We start from the raw sequence: 20,795 nt of genomic DNA on the forward strand, positions 1-20,795 counted from the left end.
TCTCTTTAAATCATATTATCTTAATAATGAAATCCATGTGAAATTGAATATTATCTTGTGTTATTTCTTATTTGTGCAATTTATGTGTTGCTGGCTTTTGCTGCTATAAAGCAAATTTTTTGTATGAGGAATTTTAGTTAACACTGACCAGAACGCTGACCCATTCATACTGTTGTTTTCGAGACCAAGTCTAATATTCTGGCAAAAATGATAAATAATAGCATGCAACCCTTTAAAAGTTTAAACATTAGATTTTACATTTGTGTGTTATAGTTCACTAGCCTAATAAATTTTTTTATTTGTTTCACTTTTCAAGTTACTCCTAGAACTCTTCAGCCAAACTGCCAAAGGACGATGGGGAATCAACTGATAAGAACCTATGATAAGAACTGATTATTCAGAGGCAACAAATTGTGCCCATTTTCCGCGCAGATCATCCAACGTCTTGATCATCCGAAAAAGGTAAAGATAGCTTTTGTATTTTGTTTGAAATCGTCCGTTAAGCGATGGATAACATACGATCCTAATGTTCCAGATGAGTTGCTAATTCTTTTTAATTTAAAAGTATGAAGATTGTTTAGTATGTCCTGGTATAAAGGGAAGAACTGGTATCCTCCACTAACCAACTGGTTATTTTTAGTGGAAAGTTGTGGATCCAAGAAGAAAGTTCGCTTCCCACTGTTGTGCCTGCTAGCATCTCAATATCTCATGTCGGAAAACCACACGAAGTAGGCCTATTGCAGTTATAAAGGAGAATATTTTATCATGGTAGAGAAGTATCGCGTATCTTTTATGCTCTCTAATTGGATTTTTAACTGTGTAGCATGCAGCAGCCTTAATTTTCTTAAAATGTATTTTTTTTACAGGATGTGTAATCTGGGATGTGTATAATTTAATGGAATCATGATTGCCAACTGGATTTCTCGGACAGGTTGATGATTCGACAGACCTCCCCGTATTTCAATCGTATCCAATATTAGTGGAGTCCATACAAGTTATATAAATTATGTTTGGGTTTCGCTAATATTGAAAGCGACTGATAAGACACCATCGATATTCATTGCTGATTATGTAGTTGCCCACACCTTATTTTCCGATTTCCTTTTGGGAATCGGATCAGCTCCTCCAAGGCCATATGCTTCAAACACTATTGATGATCCCCTTATCTTATTTAAACTTTCAAGGTTAAAACCTTGATCATTTTTTTGAAGTTTACAAGGAATTTTCTCAGCGTCACACCAGTTGTAGTGCAATTTTTGGATTAGTAGGACGTTCCGTGTTGATCGCTTTTGTGTGTTGTTTGAAATCGACGGTTGGCGATGGACAACATGTTGACAGAATACGACCCTGATGTTCCTGATGAGTTGGTAGGTAATACATTTAAAGAAGTTCAAGAATGAAGTAAATTGATTTGAAGTTTATTCTCTTCTTTAGAAGTACGAAGACTGTTTAGAAAGTCCTGGTAAAAAGGGAGGAACTGTTTTCTTTCATAAACCAACCGGTTATTTTTACTGGAAAGTTGTGGATCCAAGATCAAACTTCGTTTCTCACCTTTGTGCCAGCAGGCAGTTCATGTCGGAAAACCACACAAAGTATTGCAGTAATAAAGGAAAAGATTTTGTCATGACAGAAAAGTGTTGCATATTTATCGGTTCCGGTGGCCGTCATAGTCATCCCCCGCCCAGCAGATTCAATATGGAGCTAATGGTTTTCAAATGGGAAGCCCAACTGACGCAGATCTTAAAGGCCAAGACGGTGAACGATATCTGGATCATCAATAACATGTATCAAACATGGCCTTTTGCTCTGGTTTTCACTAAACCACGGCTGAAGAATTTGTTAAGAATATCACTCAACCATGCTCGTCGTATAGGTTTGGCAAAACCTGGAAGTAAAGATAACCAAAACAGTCAAATCTTTTACGATAAATTTGACCTGGTCAAAGTTAAGGCCATGAAATCGTTATTGCTGACATCCGTGAAATATTGGGGTCCACCTTTGCCTCGTAGGTTTATTTAATCTAAACATTTTTAAATTTTTTGCATAATTAATTTATATCAAATCGTTGAAAATGTAGTTGATAATCGGACTCGTAAGGTCAAATGCTTCGAATGTTGCAAGGAAACCTTAAATATTACTAAACGTAAGTTATTGGTAAATTTACTGCTGCTGATTTGTTATTGAATTTTCTTTTGTTAAATTAGGTAACCACAGTAATTCCTTGGATGACGATTCACCACTAATATTAAAGGGCGGAAAAAGAAAATGTCGAATTATTGTAGATTCTGACAGTGAATCATCTTCGGTTACGCTTAGAAAAGAGAAAGGTGAGATACTTGTTAGATTTCTTACCGATCACAAGTAAGTTTTTCTCCTTTTCTGCAGTGAACAATGGTCCTAGTTCTAATGGATTACGTGATGTGCCCCGGAAGAGGCTCCAGCCAAAAGAATCCAGTTTTGTTATGGAAGAATCCCCACCACCTAAAGGCGAGTTTTGGTTCTATGCTTAAATTTTTACATTTGTCTTTATTTAAAAACTGGTGTATTCTTCTTTATTTCTTTCACATGTAGTTAGGGATGGTCGATCAGCCAAGACTTCTCCATTCCGTTCTGGCACTGGCTGCGGTAAAAGTTCTGCTATCTGTTACTTGGAAATCCCAGACTCATTTTGGGTAAAAATTGCAAGTTTAGAACAGTAGAAACATAGGACTTAAATTTTCATTAACCTTTATCATTATTTCCTTTGATCGAGTAAATATGGCTTCTTCAAATATGCTGCCTATACTGAATGAAAATTTTTTATCTTGAATTAAAAAAACTTAATTTTTCCTTTTATCAGTTGACTACTTTTACTACTTTTTGTAAAAGAACTCGGTGCGTGTAAACGCAGTATCTGTATTTACTATTTAGGAGGCTTCAAACAGTGTTTGCATTCTGATTGGCTACCAGTAAAACTGGTCCTTAACTCCTTATGCATCGAGGATGCAAATAATTAAAAACAAAATAAAGTATAGATTTATTGTAATTTGTTTTTAATGGAATTTTCGAATTTATTATTATTTATTTAATTTCCATCTCCTTTTCTGATGGAAAACAGATTGTTAGGATTTGAAAAATTCGGTAAATGTCTCCCACTTGTTTTTCTTGGCTAATGATGAACTTATAAAAAGAAAGATATGGGCGATTTAGGCATACTGATATTTTGTTGGCGAGGAATCCAAGGATCTCTAAAATTAAATTACCATTTTGAATTCGAAAAGTGTTCAGTTTAGGAATCTTGTGCCAGATGCTACTCGCTATATCTATCCCAGTCCGGTAGTCCCAGACGAAGTTGTCCAACCTCCACCATCCGACAAGATCGAAGGGCTTCAGTCGTTTTTATAATTCAACTAACACTTAAGCCATCTCATTGTTGCGTGAAGAAAATATCATCAGTGCCAATTCTATTCATTATCTGATTGGATATTTAAAAATTCTATCATTGTAGTAACACTTCAGATGTGATATGCAGTCTGCTATTCTTGCTTTGTTGAAAAATATCTTTCTTAACTCAAGCTCAAATAAGGATATTCATAATATTACAGATTTGCCCTAGTCCTAGACCTAGATTCATATGCAAAGATCAACCATAGAACTACATTGAATGTTTTAATGTTCGAAAATATTTTAAATGTCCGACAATAGATAGACAACGATTTTAAAACTATTTTCATGTCCGACAGTAGAACTCAATTGAATTTTAAATATCTCAAATTTCCGACAAGCCATCCATCCATCCATCCTTGTTCCTTTCCGTACATCAAACGTGGTAATCGCGGAGGAATCTTTTGGCTCCGTCAGTAGGTGGCTAAAATCAAGTTGTCCCCCAGCCGCCAGCAGATGACGCGAGTGTCTTTGAGAGGAAGAAATTTTCGCCATTTTGTTCCGATACGTCAAAAGAAAAGGTATTCCAAATTCGTTACGGAATTGCAGTGTCGATCTACATTTTCAGCATTGAAATTTAATGGTAAATTACTAAATTCTAGTTTGGATTTCTCAAATTCAATTAATCATAGACGTTGCTGTGTGAATGTACAGGCAATCTTGCATATAATTTCCACTTGGCCAAATAATCGATCACGTGGACTGAAACTGCTTTCCATTTTGCGGTTTTGCCGAAATGTCGTCCGTTGTTAGCTGTACTTGTTCGGATGCACGTCTAATCTCACGCAGAAACACTACAGAGGTAGTAGAGCAATTTTGTTTATCAATTTTTCTGCGATGATGCAATAGATTTTATAAGTTGGTGTTCAGGTTGGAGATTCCATTGCTTAACTGTTGCAGAATGTGAGAACTCAACAAATTCTGAGCTCCATGGCTGGCATCATGGCCACAGTGGTTTTGTTGCAGCCAGCTGGTGAAAGACGTGATCGAGTCAAGTTGAGCTGCAGCTGCTGCATGCAGTTTATCGAGCTGGTGTTATCCTGAAGTGTCATTGCAGGAAAACTTTTTGAAATGGTAAGTTCATTAAATTTATTGGTTGTAACTTGGGAAGTCTTGCGTCTTTTTTAAAAATTCAACTGACAATTAAACTCTGATCTGATGTAGACAATAAGTGGTGCTATTTCTTGCTTCCAAGTAATAGTTTCTGGGAAAGATATCAGATAGCAATCAGCTTCCTTTGAGTTAACAACTTTCTTCTGATCGAACTTGAACACAAATTTCCACTCTGTATTGCAAAATTTTTGCTTTTTCTTACACTTCAGAATTAGATGTACAGAATTCTCTTTTCCTGGGATTAAATCTCCATTTAAAATTTCATTTCTAATGGAATCTTGTAAAAATGTCTTTTATTTGTTTTACACAATTTCTTTTGCATCTTATGTTTGATAATGGAAAATAATACTCCTTTTTCCCCATAGGACTTGGTGATATTTAAACTATGCCTGTGCAGTTCAATGTGCAGTGGTTTTGCCGCCTGTTTCCAGTTGAGAGATGTGATTATGCAGCTGATACAGAATTGAAGAAAAAAAACTGAAGTAGCTGTGCTGGTGTTCTCCTGAAATTGCTGTGCCACAGGAGTTGCAGATTGTGTTTGGTTTCTCATGGAAGTTTATTTAAAGAGTTTGGAGATGATCAGCCACTTCTTACTATAACTTATGTAAAACTTCAAAGTTGTAAGAAATATACCAGTCAAGTGCTAAACATGATTTTATTTTAAGTTATAAGACACAGCAAACAAAAAACTTTAAAAGGAATTGCTTTATTGTCCCACCTCCACCCACAATTCCACCACATTTTACAATCACATACATGCAGAAATACATACATACACTTAAGTTAACCCGTTGGCTGCCACGCCATACAACCCGTAGGTTGTTCTCTACTCTCTACGCGCCATGTCTGAAGGATCCATGACCAAGGTGGGACTTGCCATTGCTGACAAGTCCGGGGTGACAGGGGAAGATGGAATGCACGCCATTAGGAGGCCTCTAGGAGGCCCGTGCTAAGGAGGTAGGGGGGAACAAAGGCGTGACAGTCAACGAGTTAACTAACACAAACACAAATATTACCAACAAGTCAACAACAAATGATGATCCTCGCTGACATTTTGGAGATAACGGAGATGTTTTGGTGTCCATCTTCTCGACGTCTCCTCTGCATTACCTGAATAAAAACAAAACAATTATTATTAAATTACATGTAGGTACATTGATCTGGTTTTTATGCTCAAAACTTTATAGGCGCTTGAAATTTTGCTTATAATTAGCTTTCAATATTAAGAGAGCTGTACACAGAACAAAGCTCACTTGCTACTTTGATGAAAAAATTTCCGGAAGTAAACCGGAAGTAACCACAGCGCCTCAACCACTGAGCTGTCATAAAATTAAACCACATATTCGTGATCTCCATGAAATTTGGGGTCGATTAGGTGTGATTTGAACGAAATCCAAAATTTTGCCAAAATCGAGAATTTTCCTGAACTATAGTTCAAGAAAATTTTCAAAACCGGAAGTACGAAAACGTACAAAACAAAACATGAACTTTATCACAAATTTGACGAGGATCACGAATTTGTGGTTCTTTTGTGCGTCAAATGAATATTTACTAAACTACTGACTGAAATCAGGAAACCGGAAGTAGAAAAAAATAACACATTATTAAAAATCTAACAAGTGAGCTTTGTTGGTGGAATAGTTATCGTCAGTTTTCACAAAAAAATTTCCACACAACAGCTGCCCATAAATGTTTAAAGAGATTTGAAAGTAACTGAAACTGACTGTTTTGACAGCTGACAATTATCGAAAAGCCATCTAGCGTTAGAAAAAAACGTCTAAGTAACAATATGTTTGCGCGCAAGTAGGGCCTGATTTCGGAATTATTACAGACACAAGTAAGTATACTATTAGAATAGATAATCTACGAAAATAAGTTAATTTTCGGGTACCTGGGCATGATCCCGTGGTGAGTGATTGTGGGTGTGTAACAGCGGCAAGGAAGCGACCACTGAAGTGTTCCAACTCGTCAGTGAGGAAAGACAAGTTGTATTTTTGTGTACAAAGCGATGAAGCAGAAGCTGGATGAGCTTACGTCGGGAAAATAAGGATGGAGCAGAACGTTGGTCATGGACAAAAGCCAGCGTTGGCTCAAGAATATCCGTGCCAGGACCACACGATTCCACAAAGAAACTGCGTGCTCTGTAAAACAAAAAAATATTTTACATTAATTAAAATATAAAAATGAATAAAACTTATCAATCTTTACTTTTTCTAAGAAGCACTCTGAAAAGTTCATGATGACAAAACCGTAAAAAGGAATTCACAGCAACCAACAGCATTACTCTGCATTATGAGATAATTTTTATGATGCTAAAGAAAGTTCATGAAGTATTGCAGTAGCGTGGTGATAGGTGGTTCACTTCACACTCTTCATGTAACTGAAACTCTAAGTGGAAATGGGACAAGGAAATTCTCTATGTTATTACCAATTTACACAAATTTGCCTATTACAAAATAAAACTCTACCTATCTCTTAGCTGGGTTACCTTCTAAACTGAAGTAAAAACAGCCATAACAACAAACATGCTGTTGAAGGGTACACCACCAAAATTGCGAGATTTCGAAAAGATCCTATGGTTCATAAGCAAGAATATCTATGTTATATGAATCTGAATTGTAATGGTCTGGTAGCACCGTAGCAGTAATGGGGAAATACCTTATCTCAGCACATTTATATTCCACTATATGTGTGCTTCAAATCTGAGTTTTAGGCTTTTGACAGCATGAAGATCTAATGGATGGAAATTGACTGAGCCCTAAGTCAACTTGTTGGAATGACTAACAGTATGCATCTAGAAATTGAAGAAATAAGTTGGTACAATAAAAAAATAAGAACAAAATAAGAATAAAGATAAACCATTTAAACCTACATAAGATACGAAGTTCAATTTGGTATTTGAAATCACAGGAATAAGTATAAATAAGCAACAATTTGTTTCGCTCATTTCGCCTCGTTTCACCATGAAAGATCAACATCGGCGACTCTGGCGACATCTAGTAATGAGTTTTTGAATCTTAAGTTGATTGCACAGTCAATCACAGACAGACATGACGTTACACGTCGTAACTTCATAAGTTACTTAAAAAGTTTAACAACGGAGATCGGATAACTAGTTAATTGTTTTTAAGTTATAGATAAAACATTTTTTAGCTAAAAATTCTTACTGCATTCTTGACTAACTTATACTACTTCTTGACTTTCATGTACCTGGCCAACTGGGTACAACTGCTCGTGACAATAGAAATGAAATGGTGAATGGTCTAATCCAAAAATGCAAGCTCACAACCTATGTCTTCTGAAGCAAAATCATTTCTGTTGCAGGTTAGTTATTTTACCAAAAATATTTTGAATTACTGTTTTTCAAGACAATAATGCTCACATTAATTTTTCCCTTTCAAGTTGTAAATCTTCAAGATATTGATGCCTTCGCCAGATCTAATTCTTTGATGCTATCTATTTTGCGACAACAGCAAGAAAATGCTGCTACTCATAATTTTATGGTTACCACTTACCACCAGTCACCACTTTGTTCTAATTTAGGACAAGGTAAGATTGACAGATTTAAGATTGATAGATTAAGGTATTGCTGATTCAAAAAGCTTGCTTTGAACTGACTCTGAGGTTCATCTGAGGTTTCATAGTTAGGCTATAGTTCTACTTGTGTCATTTTTGTTATCGTCACATGAGAATTCACTGCTTGTAAGTAATTGATTTTTTTAAAGCAGAATTAACATCCAGTTAAATTCTTAGCTTCTCTTTCTTCTTTGTTGTAGTTTAAATCACACATCTTGTTAAGTTTCAACAATAGCTATGATCAGATATTGTTTTCAGAATTTTTTTGTTTAACTAAAACCACTAAAGCTAGAGTCATTAATTTGTGTTTTCAGACAGCATTTCCATTGATAGTGAAGATTTAATTAATTTCATTTCGGTTACAGGTTTATCTTGTATGTTCGCGTATTTGCTGTCCGCTGTGGTACGTTGTTTCAGCCTATGCTGGTGATAGATCTTTCTGCATCAAATTCAATTAGCCGTTCCTTAGTGCTGCTGTCGTGTTACCAAAGTTACATAATTATTTAATGTAGTTCACAGTTAATATGTTAAGAAGGAACAAAAAAGAAATATCCGGATGCTTAATTGTTTGTGTCCAACAAGTAATAAACATGTTTTCGGGATTGGGAAAGGAAAGTGGAGGATGTTGGAGGGAGGGGGTAATTCAAGTTTGGATAAAAAAGTTAATTTATAACCCTACAAACTTTTCCCTACCAATTCTTCAAGCCCCACAAACATACACCTTTTAATCCTCAAAATTATACCCTAAACCACGTAAACCAATGTTAAAGCCAAAAACAATGTAATGCAAAATGAATAAAAAAGTTATATTTCAATTCAACTTAAATCAATAATTCAATAAACAGAGCGTCCGGTTCAAAACGTTTTTCTACTGTACGAGTTTATTGCAAACCCGCCACCACCGCTGCGGCAATGAGACAAAAAACGATAGACTATTTGTACGGAAATCTGCGTGACTGACGCAGATGTCCGCAAAACAAATCCACGGCTTTTTCTTTCATTGGGTAGTGGGCTGCTTCTTATAAACTCGCACATGCTGTTATAGGTTTTGTCTACGGCCCCCAGAGATATGTATCTGGACCGAGAAGAAGAGAGAAGAGTGCGAGGCAAGTTTTACTGGGGAGCGATTAGTCATAATAGGCTTCCGGGTTAGACTCATGACCCTCCAAAAGTTTTCATCGGATCATGCGCCTTCCAAGTCCCCGTTCGACCAGAGCCCTCCCCTCCTCCTGGTTTCACAGCGGGTGAGTGACCACCGGCGGGCGTTGGTTAGTGGTTAGTTAGGGAAACGGGGCCACAGAAAAGAAGGGAGCCCAGATATGCACTTGTAATTTAACTAACAATACAATTTATCAGTCTTGAATAACAGCATGCTCTCAAGGTTGGTTTCCAGCAATGGTTGAAGTCCACGATAAGTAGCGAAGGATTACCCTGTAAGCAAAACGAACATTTATTTGGATGACAAAAATTTTTAATAACATTTCAGCGACAGAAAACATTACCTCATATCAAGAGGGCCCGTTTAAGGAAGTAAAAGGGGAGAATCAAGGGTAGCAGCCATTAGGTTAGCAAACAAGGGACCTAGTTTTCTTTCTTGAAAGGACATTTCTTCTGATAAAGTCTATTATCATTTAGAAACCTGTAATTTGGAACCTGTAAATAAAAACAAATAAATGTCACCTTGTTTAAAATTTATGTCATCAATGTGCTTGATGTTTATGATCTGAAAGAATAATTAAACAGTTATCGGTATATCGAAATTGCCTCTAAACATTAGATAAACGTAAGTGCAGATCAAAACTTTTAAAACATATTAGACTGCAACGAAGAAAGATCATTAACATGACAAGTGAACTTACAGGTTCTCTTCAGTTATCCAAGGTTCTCTAGAAGATGGAATGAGAGATTGGTCCATGGTAAAGGGCAGCATGAAATCGCCCCTAAATATTAGATAGACATTAGGTAGACGTCCTTGAAATGCTCGCAAAACTTGAACAGAAAGTAAACTTGAAAACAAACACATCCCTGCTCTACCTCGTCGACATTCAATTCACAAATAACAATGACATAAAAGACAATATAAAGATCAGATATTAAATACTCACGCAATATTTTTCTCTCTAAAATCATCATCTCGTCCAAGGAAACGTCATCACACATCGCGAACAGCCAAAAATTTAAAGGGTAAAAACTCCGTGCTGTGTTGAGAGCAGGGTAGTAGAAGCCGGTTGGGTAGTCGAATGATGCTGGCCGCCTATATGATGTTCATCTTCTCGGTCATTACCCAAATGGCTAAATCAAGAAACAAAATGTAAACGAAATTTAAATTCAGTGGCATGACAAGATGAAGTTACACAGGTAACGCCAATCACGTTTCCTGAGCAATCCAGAAATTAGAATGAGTCAATTTCGATGACAATACAAATGATCCGCGTTGAACGTGTAGTCATTGGCCTCATTGCCTTATTTTGGAGTGACAACCAGACATTTGGTCTTACAGGCCATATCTAAATAAGAAACCAAACAAATGTTAACATTGTTATTAGGATGACAACTTCTCTAAATTGAAAGTAAACACAAGTTCCATTTATGATAGCTTGATCATAATATGAACCTCTTTTATGGTTGTTGACAAACAGGGAGATTCAAGGGTGGCAGACAACAGGTTAGCAAACAAGGAATGTTGTTGACTGTGAAGTCCTTGTCCTTTTTGAACGAAGAAAGTAACATGATAAGTGAACTTACACATGAAACCACCAATCAGTTATCCAAGATTCTCTAGAAGATGGAATGAGAGATTGTTCCATGCTGGAGTTGGTGATCTAGCAAGTCCAATAGAAACAGCGGACATCTAAGATGAATCCTAATAAAACATGAGAAGAATTTAGGTTTCAGCATGTAATACAGCTAGTGTTGGTTGTTACCTGTATCATTTTGATGGCACATTCAGTAGAATAGAATGAGTTTGAACAAAATAGTTGAGGGTAGGCTGCACGACTTTCACGTTTCCCCAGACTCTAAGTTGAAGAAAAACAATAAGGTTATCCAACATATACACGGAATAGAACACATCACCGACAAGTTACAGACGAAGTTACTAGAATTTAACATTGGTAATTTTCGAAGATATGATCCATAATCCATCAGCACACAATTCAGGTAAAATCAAAACCCTAATCAGAGGAAAATTGGCGTCCCATTCTTACAAAGCACCCACACTTCAACTGTCAAAGAAAGAAGAAAGAACCAAGAAGATTAGGGGCTAAAGGGCTAGCATGCGCCAAATAAATGAAGATAACTCTGACCGCCAGATGGCATTTTCAGTGTCAAAGTATGAACTAACCACTCAGCACCAGCCATGACCATATAAAAAAATCAGGAATAATAATAATAACGACCAAATTCATCAGGATTCAGGACTCAGGAGGACTTGATTATACTAACTTGGCTTTAAGCAGAGCGACTGATTTGTAGTAAAGAAAAGGGAACGGACTGCATTCACTTCCACTTCATCTTCGCTCAACATCTTGCAAAACATAATATCACAGCATAAATTCTTATTATTCGAACTTAATGGTAAAAAGAAACCAAAGCGCGGAGGATTTAACGGGGCTTTATTAAACAAGCGAAGGGTAAGGCGCAATCACAAGTTGGTTGTTATTAGGCTCAATTAGAACGTCGCATATTTTGCCAGCGAGATACGACTCTCTAAGTATTTCACACGGCCAAAAACTTTTCTTAATTACATCAAACTGAAGTGACTTACACAACTGAATTATTCTAGGGAATTTTAAAGAAGAAATGTTAAAAAGCCCCTCTGCAAACTTTTTTAAACAAATTTTGGTTTTGTGATTTGAGTATTCAATTTCCAAAACATTTCACGGATGAGAAAACATTTAGATAAGTAAATGTCTTACATTATCAAAGAATTGAAATTGAAATATTTATCAAACGTACAAAAAAACGGGGGACAAATTATGTAACTTAAATGATCGACTTAATCGTTTTCAGGTATAGGAATCTCTTGAAACACAATACAGCCAAACATGAAATTCCAGTCGTTTTGAATAGCTGTGTTTTTCCATGTGACAATATTATCCAACGTCAGTTTACTGCAGCCAATTAGCAAGATCTTCTTGATTCCATTTTCTTGCATAAACACATTGACACTTCTGTTGGTGATGGAATGGCAACCACCTAGTACCAGTTCCTCCAGATGCAAGAAAGGATTCGATTGTGCAGCTGTTAGTAACACATCATCTGTGAGCGTATCGCAATTTCGTATGTCGATTTCAACAAGTAAAGGTGATAATAAGAGAAACGCCAGATTTTCGGAGGGAATACAAGAGTTGGGATTGGGACCACGGCAACTAGCACAGCAGGATCCAAGGCATAATTTGACGAGATTCTTTAGTTTCGGAAGGTCCAATTTGATTCGTTTGGGTCGAGAGGAATTCCACGTGGAGGTAGTGTACTTGCGATTACCCGTGAGTGCTAGGACGTCAAGATTTGGGCATAGCTCGCAGATGGTGTTGATATTGATAGGGATGCCAAGATCCTGAAGTTTCAGTACCTTCAAATTTCGTCCTTTAGCTTCCAGAAGGGGAGTAACGCCATCATCGAAAGTAATTTCACTTGAATCTTCACATCCTTTGATGATGAGCTCACATAGTCTTTCAACAGAAATAAGGGATAAAAGGTCTGCGTTCTTCAATCCAGCTATCGCAGTAATGTGCACTTTTAACAGGGACGGACAAAGAGACAACACCATCTTGAGTGAACCCCAAGTGTAAGGAGAAGAGTACTTTTTCTTGAGTTTCAAATCAACGAAGGAATACTTGGGAATTTCCAGCTGCTCTTTGCTCCGGAAGTCCCGCTGATGCATCTCCGCCAAGATTTGAATTGAGGCCATATCACAGTATTCCAATTCAGGCAAATTTTTAATGGCTACTTGAATGCCGCTATTGGTTACTTGGGTTCCATTGGTCCATAGTTTAACAATTGATTTGCATAGACCCAGTGATTCATTTTTGTTTCCCAAATGATCAACACTGACAAACAATGATGCTAATCCAACATCTGTAACTTTAGAGCAGAATGAAACATCCAGTTCTCTAAAATAAAAACAAGAGAATTTAAATTATTACAAATTTTAAGTGAGAAAAGCAAGTTGAGAAGTGCTAAACCTCAAATCTTTGCAAAAAGCACCAAGAATTTCCAAACAACTGTCCCCAATTTCACCATCTCCAATGTTCAATACTCTGAGTTGTTGAAATCTCTGGAGGTATGGTTCCAGGTTGTAAGGAAAGATATCACATCCTGGAGAACGAATGACTTCCAAATTTTTCAACAACTAAAAAAATGTAAATTTAGTCATGATGTACAACAAAAAGGGTAACTTGTGCAAATTGATTTCTAACTGGACATCTTTTCGAAGCAACTTGAAGAAACCCATCAACGTTTTCAGCTGTTTGGTTGACCATGGCGATTCCTTCAGATATTAGCATTTCCAGGTAACACCACAGCAACTGATTTCCTTTAGACCTCTCTTTCTGGCGGAATTTGAAAGGAATAAGCTTTGTGATATCCAACAATAGTGTTGATGCTGAAAAGGGGGATCAAAACAACACATCAAATGTTTGGTTTACCAAATGTAACATTTTGAAACTTACGCAATAAATCAAAAAAATTCGATACACGTTTGTAAAGCTCATCATCTTCTCCTTTTTCCAGTAAATCAATGACAGTAGACCCACTATCACTTACTTTTTCAACTAACAACCGATTGATCCAGTCATCGACAGCCCTCTCTACTTCGTCTAGACATAATCCTTTAAGGGATTTCATTTCCCTGGCGCGAGGCATGTTGAATTGGGTTAATACTCAGAAACTTTAAAATATTCTCTTTTTAGAACAACCCTTTTGAGCTTCGACCATCCCGTTCCATACACCACGCTGTTTTGTTTCAGTACTATGTATCCTGCTGTGTTAAACTCAACCTCCCAACCTCTAATAAAACAGACAACTGTAGATTGCCAAACTTACTGAATTTGAGCTCAAGTTGTCGCTTATCTTTTGTCTGGATCAAATTAAAGATAAAGCATAGATAAAGTGATTGAAGTCAAATTAAAACAATGCAAAAAATAATTTTTATAATGCCCACAATTTTTGGTTCACGTCTTAACGTAAGATTAATCCGAAAATAGAGCAACAATGAAAGGCGTGATTGCCGATAATCAGCAAATAAATCAACACGGTTTATAAAAAGCGTTTCAGAACTTATTGCACATTTAAGAAACCGATTAAATCAATTAAATCATCACCAAGTTTTCTGTTTCCAACCAGGCAACCATGATGCAGCGATCAGTGGGTTCCATCAAAAAATTACTGTCGGGGATGATAAAACTTGAGCAATAGGGCTAATAAGAATGCCATAGAGTATTTATTTAAAGACTAGGGAAGTGGAACACTGTGGACATGTACGTACTAAAACAATCAGTAGATTTTCCGGGGTAATAAATTTAATTAAATATGTGAACTTTTGTTTTTGTTAATCAAATTTAAAAAAAAAATGTGGCTGACTGAATTTGAATACCAATTTTTCTGAGTGGAAAAACTCAAAAAAGCAACACGTCATTAAGGGACTAAAGGTTGCGTTAAAAACGTGATAAATCGAAAGGCAAAAAATTTAAAAAAAAAACTAGAAAATTATAATAATTTATTACGAGATAATTTATGATAATGTATGGTAACCCGATCATAAAATAAATAGTGTTAATGTTGCTTCTCTTTTTCATTTTCTTCAACAAGCAAAGTCTCTTCTTTGAGCTGAGAAACATCTTCCTTCTTTTCCTTTTTTATTTTCAACCAAGAATTTTTAATCATGTCCGAGACTTTCTCTCCAATCATAATCTAAAATAAGCGAGAAAAAAAAAATAATAAATAAATAAACATTTCAATGGAAGAAAAACAACTAAGAGTCTCACCGCTGGAGCGTTAGTATTGCCCGACACTATCACTGGCATGATGGAACAGTCAGCCACTCTCAAACCCTTGATCCCATGAACTTTCAATTGATGATCGACGACAGCCTTTGTATCTGTGGACGGGCCCATCTTGCACGATCCAGACGGATGGTATCCGGTGGACGAAGTGTAACGGACGAAACAGCGCCAATAATCATCCGTCCACGGGGTGAAGCCTTCACAGCCTGGGAATATCTTATCGTAGAATTTTGTCCCCAATTTTTTGAACGCTGTTGTTTTGACCAAAGCTAAGGCGAATTTCAAAGACTCGATGATAGTGTCCATATCCGCTGTTTCGCTGAAATATTTTGGATCGATCAGAGGAGGAGCGTAAGGATCGGATGAAGACAACCGTATGGTTCCCCTCGACAGAGGGCGAAGTAGCCAAAGATGAAACTGCAACATGTCCGTATTGACTAACGGCTTGAAATAGCTATCCCAAATTTCATCAGTGAAACCAAAGTTGTGACGCAGGATTCCGCCGCTTTCGGATGCGGCAGTTCCGGAGAGAAAAGTGAGTCCGAGATCCGGCCAATCATCGTCGTCAGTTGGTGCGTATTTGGATTTAATCCAACCAAGACCCTCGCATCCGCCCAACATCGACATGGGCCCATTGGAGTTGAGGGTATAATTGAGAATCGTTGGTAAATTATAGTACCGTGTTTCCATCATCCCGTAAGGCTTTTGAAAAAAAAAAAAGACAAATCAATACAATAGAACACTTAAATACGGGTTAAGTTGCACGAGTATAATTAATACCTTGTCGACGTTAAAGACCATGCCCATAATTTCAGGGTGGTCTTGAAGATTGTCGCCGACAGCCAAGTCGGCAATCAGAGGAATACCGAATGATTTCAGATGATCTGCTAGACCCACTCCGCTCAACATCAACACTTGCGGACTGTTGATGGCTCCAGCCGAGACGACGACTTCCTTGTTAACTTTGATTTGGTAAATTTTGCCTTTCTTTTCGAAGCGGACAGCAGTCGTCTGCTTGGTTACCGGGTCGATGATGATCTTATGGACATGCGAATGCATTGAAATGTGAAGATTCGAGCGTTTGCGCACCGGTCGAAGAAATGCTTTGGCCGTTGAGCATCGCGCTCCCCTGCGAATCGTTCCTTGCACACTGGAGAAACCTGAAAACTTTTCAATCACGTGATATTTTACTCATTCTATAAGAAACAAGGGAAAATATCAGACAGACCTATTTGCTGATGCGCGTTAGGATCAAGATGTTGGTATCCCATCTCGACGCCTCCTTCAATGAAAGCGGTGACCAATGGCGTCTTGTACGGTGGCTCTTGGACTGTCAAATAGCCACCCGTTCCGTGATATTTTGTATTGGCCGCTACGTACGGGTTGCGGTTGTCTTCCGACTTGATGAAATACGGCAATACATCGTCGTAGGACCATCCAGGATTCTCCTTACTCCATTCGTCATAGTCTTTTTTGTTGCCTCTAATGTACATCATGTAATTGAGGACGGACGAACCACCGAGAACTTTGCCTCTTGGCCATAAACACCTGTTTTAAAATCAAACTGAGTTAGTTATCGAATTGTATTTAACCATTGTCATTTTGCATCACCTATGGCCTTCGATGGAAAGACAGGCTTGAGTTTGAGGAACGGTCTTGTAATTCCAATCAACGTTGCTTCGTTGGAGGAAAGCAGCGGTTCCAGGAATATCGGCAGCCATTGGCTCATCTCCACCTGCCTCCAGCAGCAAAACGTTCCAATCCGACACTTCGCTGAGCCGGTTGGCCACCACCGCACCAGCAGACCCGGCTCCAATGACGATGAAATCATATTCCGTCAAAAACGTCTGAAAAATGGAATTAAAAAAAGATCACAGTAATCAAACAGGTTCAGCTGGTTTTTTTTTTGTTTTTGTTTTTTAGGGATAGATGATACAAAGAAACAAGAAATGGTCGACCTCTTCATTGCAAACCAAATAATAACAGAGAAACCTGTTTTTCCTACCCAAATTAAGCTTCGCGCAAGCTACGTGACTAGAAGCCGTTAACCTCTTTGAGGTTAATATTTCTTTATTCGGGTGATATTGAATTAAGACAAAAATGGAAACGTTGGTAGAACTGTGATCACCGATAAAAATCTTCAAACACGACATTTTCAATTGAAAACAATGGGAATTAATAATGACTAAGAAATTTGTGAAATGCCTACGGGAACATCGGTGACAAATCCTTCCGGGTTGCTATTTTCAAACATGCTGTAGTAGAGATAGGTGGCGAGAAAGGACGGAATTGATGCCCACAAACTCAGGGACCCGGTCACCTGTGATAACATGTCGAGCTACGGGGTATTCAACGCTGTTCTCTAAATAGCATCCACTCGAGTCCACTTCGAAACAACAACTGACCGTCGACTGCGTATGGAATTGAACTTTAAGGTTCGCTGTGTACGTGCTACGTGGTCCCCTTTTAAGTTCAACCCGCTAATTTTTTAAAAAAGAACATACGTGGGTATGTAAATATTAAATTTTCCAGTTTTTAACGTAAAACACAAACTCCTTCGTTGATCTTGATTATTCTAGAACGCCAAAAAATCTGAACAGGTTCCGACCCCAAATTTTGAGCTTAGCCAAATGGTGAGCTGGTCGTGGTGGTAGAAAACAAAAAGAAGCAATCTTGGCTAGCAAAAACTGAAGAATGAATGCGGCCATGACTTTGGCTTCAAACTGTTGGCCCTGATCCAAGGACAGATCTCGATGATTGGGAGCTGCACTATTTCAGCAAAGACAAGAACACTTGATGTACCTCTTATGACCACATAACCGAAAATTCAATAAAATTGCATAATGTATCTCTTCCTGGAAGTTTTGGCTTGCTGATGGCCATTTTCGGCAGGAACAACGTCCATACATGACCACGTATGCGTGATCTTGATGGGAAAATGACCATTGCAAGCAAGTCGATGATTTCAATAAATGCACATTAGGCGTGTTGCTTACCCTGCAGCATTAACGTCTTGCGGACCGACGATTACCCGGGGACATCGCCAAGTTAAAACATTTGAAGGTCAACCTACAGAAGAATAACGGACCTGTTAATATCTCATTGCTTTGATCTCTTTAGTCTTATCCAAGTACCTACCATTTATTCCCTTCTCTAACGAAACGATCCGACTTTGATCCTCATTTGTTGGCTCTGCTGGATAAATGTATCAAGGTAAACAGTGAAATTTAGAACATAAACCTAAAATTAGACGCAACAAAAAAACAATTAAAACCAAAACCTTCTAATTGAATGATTTTAAGATTTAAAAATGTTTAAATTAATTAAGTTGGCGATTTTTCCCATTTGAATACAAGGGGTCAAATAATAACTATAAATTGGTATAAAAAAATGTCTGGGCATGCATCGCAATCCAACGGTATACACGCAAAAGGTACAGAAGGAAAAAAAAGGCAACGTCTACGGCGATGCCTTAACATATTTGGCACACTCGACCAAGGAAATTCTTGTAGCCTGGAGATAGTAAAGGAATCGCCGCAAAAGACGCACGCAACTGTTACCTAATTCACCCTACAGCAACGAAGCTGTTTGATGCAAGTCTACCCGACAACGATCCAAAAACTCACTCATCACGCGATGAAAGTCAATCCTGTTTGACATTTGATTGAAATCCTTTAAAAGGGCTCCTTGCACAGCTATTTTGAACAACTCGATTTTTCACGATGAGTCTATTGGGTGAGATCTAAATCAATTTTTCGATCGTCTTCAGGTAACTTTTTAAATGTAAGCGAAGTGTTATTGGATTAGGCGTTTGTCTAAGAAAATTGTGTCTGGAGCAATCGATGGCACGTAACACGCGAGTCTTCTTATTTTTATACGAACGCCATGTAGTATTCAAACCTGTTCTCGATGACGGTGCTTCAAGATCCGACAGCATTAGAACCGGAATTTGTCCGATTCAATCATTCAACCTTGGCTCAAAATAATTCCAAGCCGACATTACCCCACTCATTTGTTGTATGCTGTAGAACAGGATAAAAAGCCAAAAGGTTCTTTGTAACGGTTTCAAATTGCATTAACATTGTCATCAACCCAATAAATGCTGGGTATTTCCCGCTTATTGCGAAAAACTTTAATAGATATGCGATAACCCTTTACTTTAATGAGAATAATTTAGTTGTTGAAATCGGAGGGTAATGCGGCTAATGCATTACCTGAAAAATAAGCTTGGCAGGAGTGAGGAGCAAAATTCAAAGATGAAAGAAGTGGAGATTGATGATCACAACATGTGGACAGCCGTGAAGTTGTAAGAAGGTGACATCTTCTGGGGTAGAAAACAGTAGATTTAGTTTTGTCTAATAAAAGTGAATAGGAAAATAATAGCACCCAGACATATATAGGATACGAAAATAACCTGGAGCATAATGTTTTCTTTTTCTTTTTTCTCCTTTCCTCGAGTTGACTTGAGACCACTAAGAAACCAGTTCATTGCCGAGTTTCGCTATGCATTTATTGCCTAGAAAAAAAAAAAGTAAAAGCATTAGAAACAAAACATGAGTAGGCTACACAGATCGTTAAAAAAACTCGTCCATGGTTACCCACTTTTATATTTATAACTTGTTTGTTCTTTTTATTGGATGAAGTATAAACGAACACTCGTGGGAGGATAAGATAATGCACTCGTTTCTCGCACTCGGAGTGTTAAAGGAAATTTGGTTCCATATAATCAATGCGGAATCGTTCTAGATAGTGAAAAATTGCGGAAAAAAGGCATTATTACGCTTCAAAACCCCATAACAAGTGGATGAATAGGCTAATGAAAATAAAAAATACTTTTAAAATTATGAATTTTCCTTAATACACTAATTCCCTCAAATTCAATTGAATATAAGGTAAATCAACAGGTATTCAACACTAGTATACTATAGCTGACTATCACAGTAAATAAAACAAAAAGAATGTTCAAAAGGACTTGTTTTGGACTTTGGTTGATGCTTAAGTTTAAGCGATTTCACTTCTAAGCTGAAATAGGTATTCTAACAAATAGGAATCTACCTCAGTCAAAGTACTGGCAACTTTCTAGTGGTTGTGGGGCACTATTGGGCACTGATGAGGAGATCTTGTGACCAGATACACAGCTCACATTATCTAATGTGTACGTAACACAGCTGACGCAGATGTTCTTCCATCATATGCTGAGACAGAACTTACTCAAATTAAAGATCAATAAACAAGTTCTTTACAACCCTTAACATCTCTTCTATAGTTAGGTATTAGAACTAAGAGATTGATGCTGCTCGTATTCGGCTCTGATATTTCTTTAGATCCAATAGTTTCTAGCCAAATATCATACAACAAAGATCAAAGTAAATGTTAGGAGTGACTTTACGCCTGTTATTCTAGGCATTTCAAGCAAGTGGTTTAAAGAATTCAACAAAAATGTTTTCAGTTCTTCTTAAATTCTACGATTTCTACTGTCAAATTTGCCTTCAGAGTTCAGGCACATTAAATTAAAAAAAACAAAAGCGGCATTGACATACTTTTATCATTTGTCACGTGATCGAAAAAGCCACCTATGAGGTATATAATGCACTAAAATTCACCGCGAGTGTTTGAAAATGTTCCGCTTTTATTGTTATACTACGAGTACGGCTAATTGGCTGTCAGTAAATATTTAGT

General features: G+C 37.4%; 3 protein-coding genes and 4 long non-coding RNA genes across 13 annotated transcripts; 3 read left to right on the top strand and 4 right to left on the bottom strand.

The window, feature by feature from the left end:
• Nucleotides 1-566: 566 nt before the first annotated feature.
• Nucleotides 567-2,835, top strand: LOC124202164. 2 transcript variants are annotated; one of them, XM_046598468.1, is made up of 7 exons: nucleotides 567-1,367; nucleotides 1,435-1,592; nucleotides 1,671-2,005; nucleotides 2,078-2,143; nucleotides 2,205-2,327; nucleotides 2,386-2,487; nucleotides 2,572-2,835. In XM_046598468.1, the coding sequence occupies exons 1-7, from the start codon at nucleotides 1,320-1,322 to the stop codon at nucleotides 2,697-2,699; spliced, it is 960 nt and encodes a 319-aa protein (XP_046454424.1). In that variant the 5' UTR covers nucleotides 567-1,319; the 3' UTR covers nucleotides 2,700-2,835. The 2 variants fall into 2 exon arrangements, with proteins under 2 accessions (XP_046454424.1, XP_046454423.1); XM_046598467.1 differs by having other exon boundaries at nucleotides 1,435-2,005.
• A 956-nt stretch (nucleotides 2,836-3,791) lies between these two features.
• LOC124202165 lies at nucleotides 3,792-5,184 on the top strand. 2 transcript variants are annotated; one of them, XR_006877954.1, is made up of 4 exons: nucleotides 3,792-4,006; nucleotides 4,078-4,225; nucleotides 4,283-4,497; nucleotides 4,902-5,184. It is a non-coding gene; the product is annotated as an uncharacterized LOC124202165 (long non-coding RNA). The 2 variants fall into 2 exon arrangements; XR_006877955.1 differs by having other exon boundaries at nucleotides 3,795-4,006; nucleotides 4,294-4,497.
• Nucleotides 5,185-7,602: 2,418 nt separating this feature from the next.
• On the top strand, nucleotides 7,603-8,927 carry LOC124202166. The gene is made up of 3 exons (XR_006877956.1): nucleotides 7,603-7,860; nucleotides 7,939-8,085; nucleotides 8,478-8,927. It is a non-coding gene; the product is annotated as an uncharacterized LOC124202166 (long non-coding RNA).
• A 426-nt stretch (nucleotides 8,928-9,353) lies between these two features.
• On the bottom strand, nucleotides 9,354-10,263 carry LOC124202167. The gene is made up of 4 exons (XR_006877957.1): nucleotides 10,218-10,263; nucleotides 9,972-10,052; nucleotides 9,615-9,765; nucleotides 9,354-9,543 (listed from the first exon to the last, which is right to left on the bottom strand). It is a non-coding gene; the product is annotated as an uncharacterized LOC124202167 (long non-coding RNA).
• A 104-nt stretch (nucleotides 10,264-10,367) lies between these two features.
• LOC124202168 lies at nucleotides 10,368-10,916 on the bottom strand. Its single transcript, XR_006877958.1, has 3 exons — nucleotides 10,858-10,916; nucleotides 10,467-10,619; nucleotides 10,368-10,404 (listed from the first exon to the last, which is right to left on the bottom strand). It is a non-coding gene; the product is annotated as an uncharacterized LOC124202168 (long non-coding RNA).
• Nucleotides 10,917-11,950: 1,034 nt separating this feature from the next.
• LOC124202171 (F-box/LRR-repeat protein 4-like) lies at nucleotides 11,951-14,196 on the bottom strand. The gene is made up of 4 exons (XM_046598475.1): nucleotides 13,785-14,196; nucleotides 13,533-13,717; nucleotides 13,299-13,465; nucleotides 11,951-13,226 (listed from the first exon to the last, which is right to left on the bottom strand). The coding sequence occupies exons 1-4, from the start codon at nucleotides 13,975-13,977 to the stop codon at nucleotides 12,110-12,112; spliced, it is 1,662 nt and encodes a 553-aa protein (XP_046454431.1). The 5' UTR covers nucleotides 13,978-14,196; the 3' UTR covers nucleotides 11,951-12,109.
• A 617-nt stretch (nucleotides 14,197-14,813) lies between these two features.
• LOC124202170 (glucose dehydrogenase [FAD, quinone]-like) lies at nucleotides 14,814-20,609 on the bottom strand. Of its 5 annotated transcripts, none has more exons than XM_046598472.1 (11): nucleotides 20,172-20,609; nucleotides 19,719-19,858; nucleotides 19,531-19,632; nucleotides 19,331-19,437; nucleotides 18,255-18,356; nucleotides 18,113-18,185; nucleotides 16,728-16,963; nucleotides 16,345-16,664; nucleotides 15,897-16,276; nucleotides 15,099-15,818; nucleotides 14,814-15,024 (listed from the first exon to the last, which is right to left on the bottom strand). In XM_046598472.1, the coding sequence occupies exons 7-11, from the start codon at nucleotides 16,835-16,837 to the stop codon at nucleotides 14,887-14,889; spliced, it is 1,668 nt and encodes a 555-aa protein (XP_046454428.1). In that variant the 5' UTR covers nucleotides 16,838-16,963; nucleotides 18,113-18,185; nucleotides 18,255-18,356; nucleotides 19,331-19,437; nucleotides 19,531-19,632; nucleotides 19,719-19,858; nucleotides 20,172-20,609; the 3' UTR covers nucleotides 14,814-14,886. The 5 variants fall into 5 exon arrangements, with proteins under 5 accessions (XP_046454428.1, XP_046454429.1, XP_046454427.1 ...); XM_046598473.1 differs by having other exon boundaries at nucleotides 18,255-18,308; nucleotides 19,331-19,440; XM_046598471.1 differs by having other exon boundaries at nucleotides 18,255-18,311; nucleotides 19,331-19,440.
• Nucleotides 20,610-20,795: the final 186 nt, after the last annotated feature.

This window comes from Daphnia pulex, chromosome 9 (genome assembly GCF_021134715.1).
Source record: "Daphnia pulex isolate KAP4 chromosome 9, ASM2113471v1".
Classification (NCBI taxonomy): Eukaryota; Metazoa; Arthropoda; class Branchiopoda; order Diplostraca; family Daphniidae; genus Daphnia; species Daphnia pulex.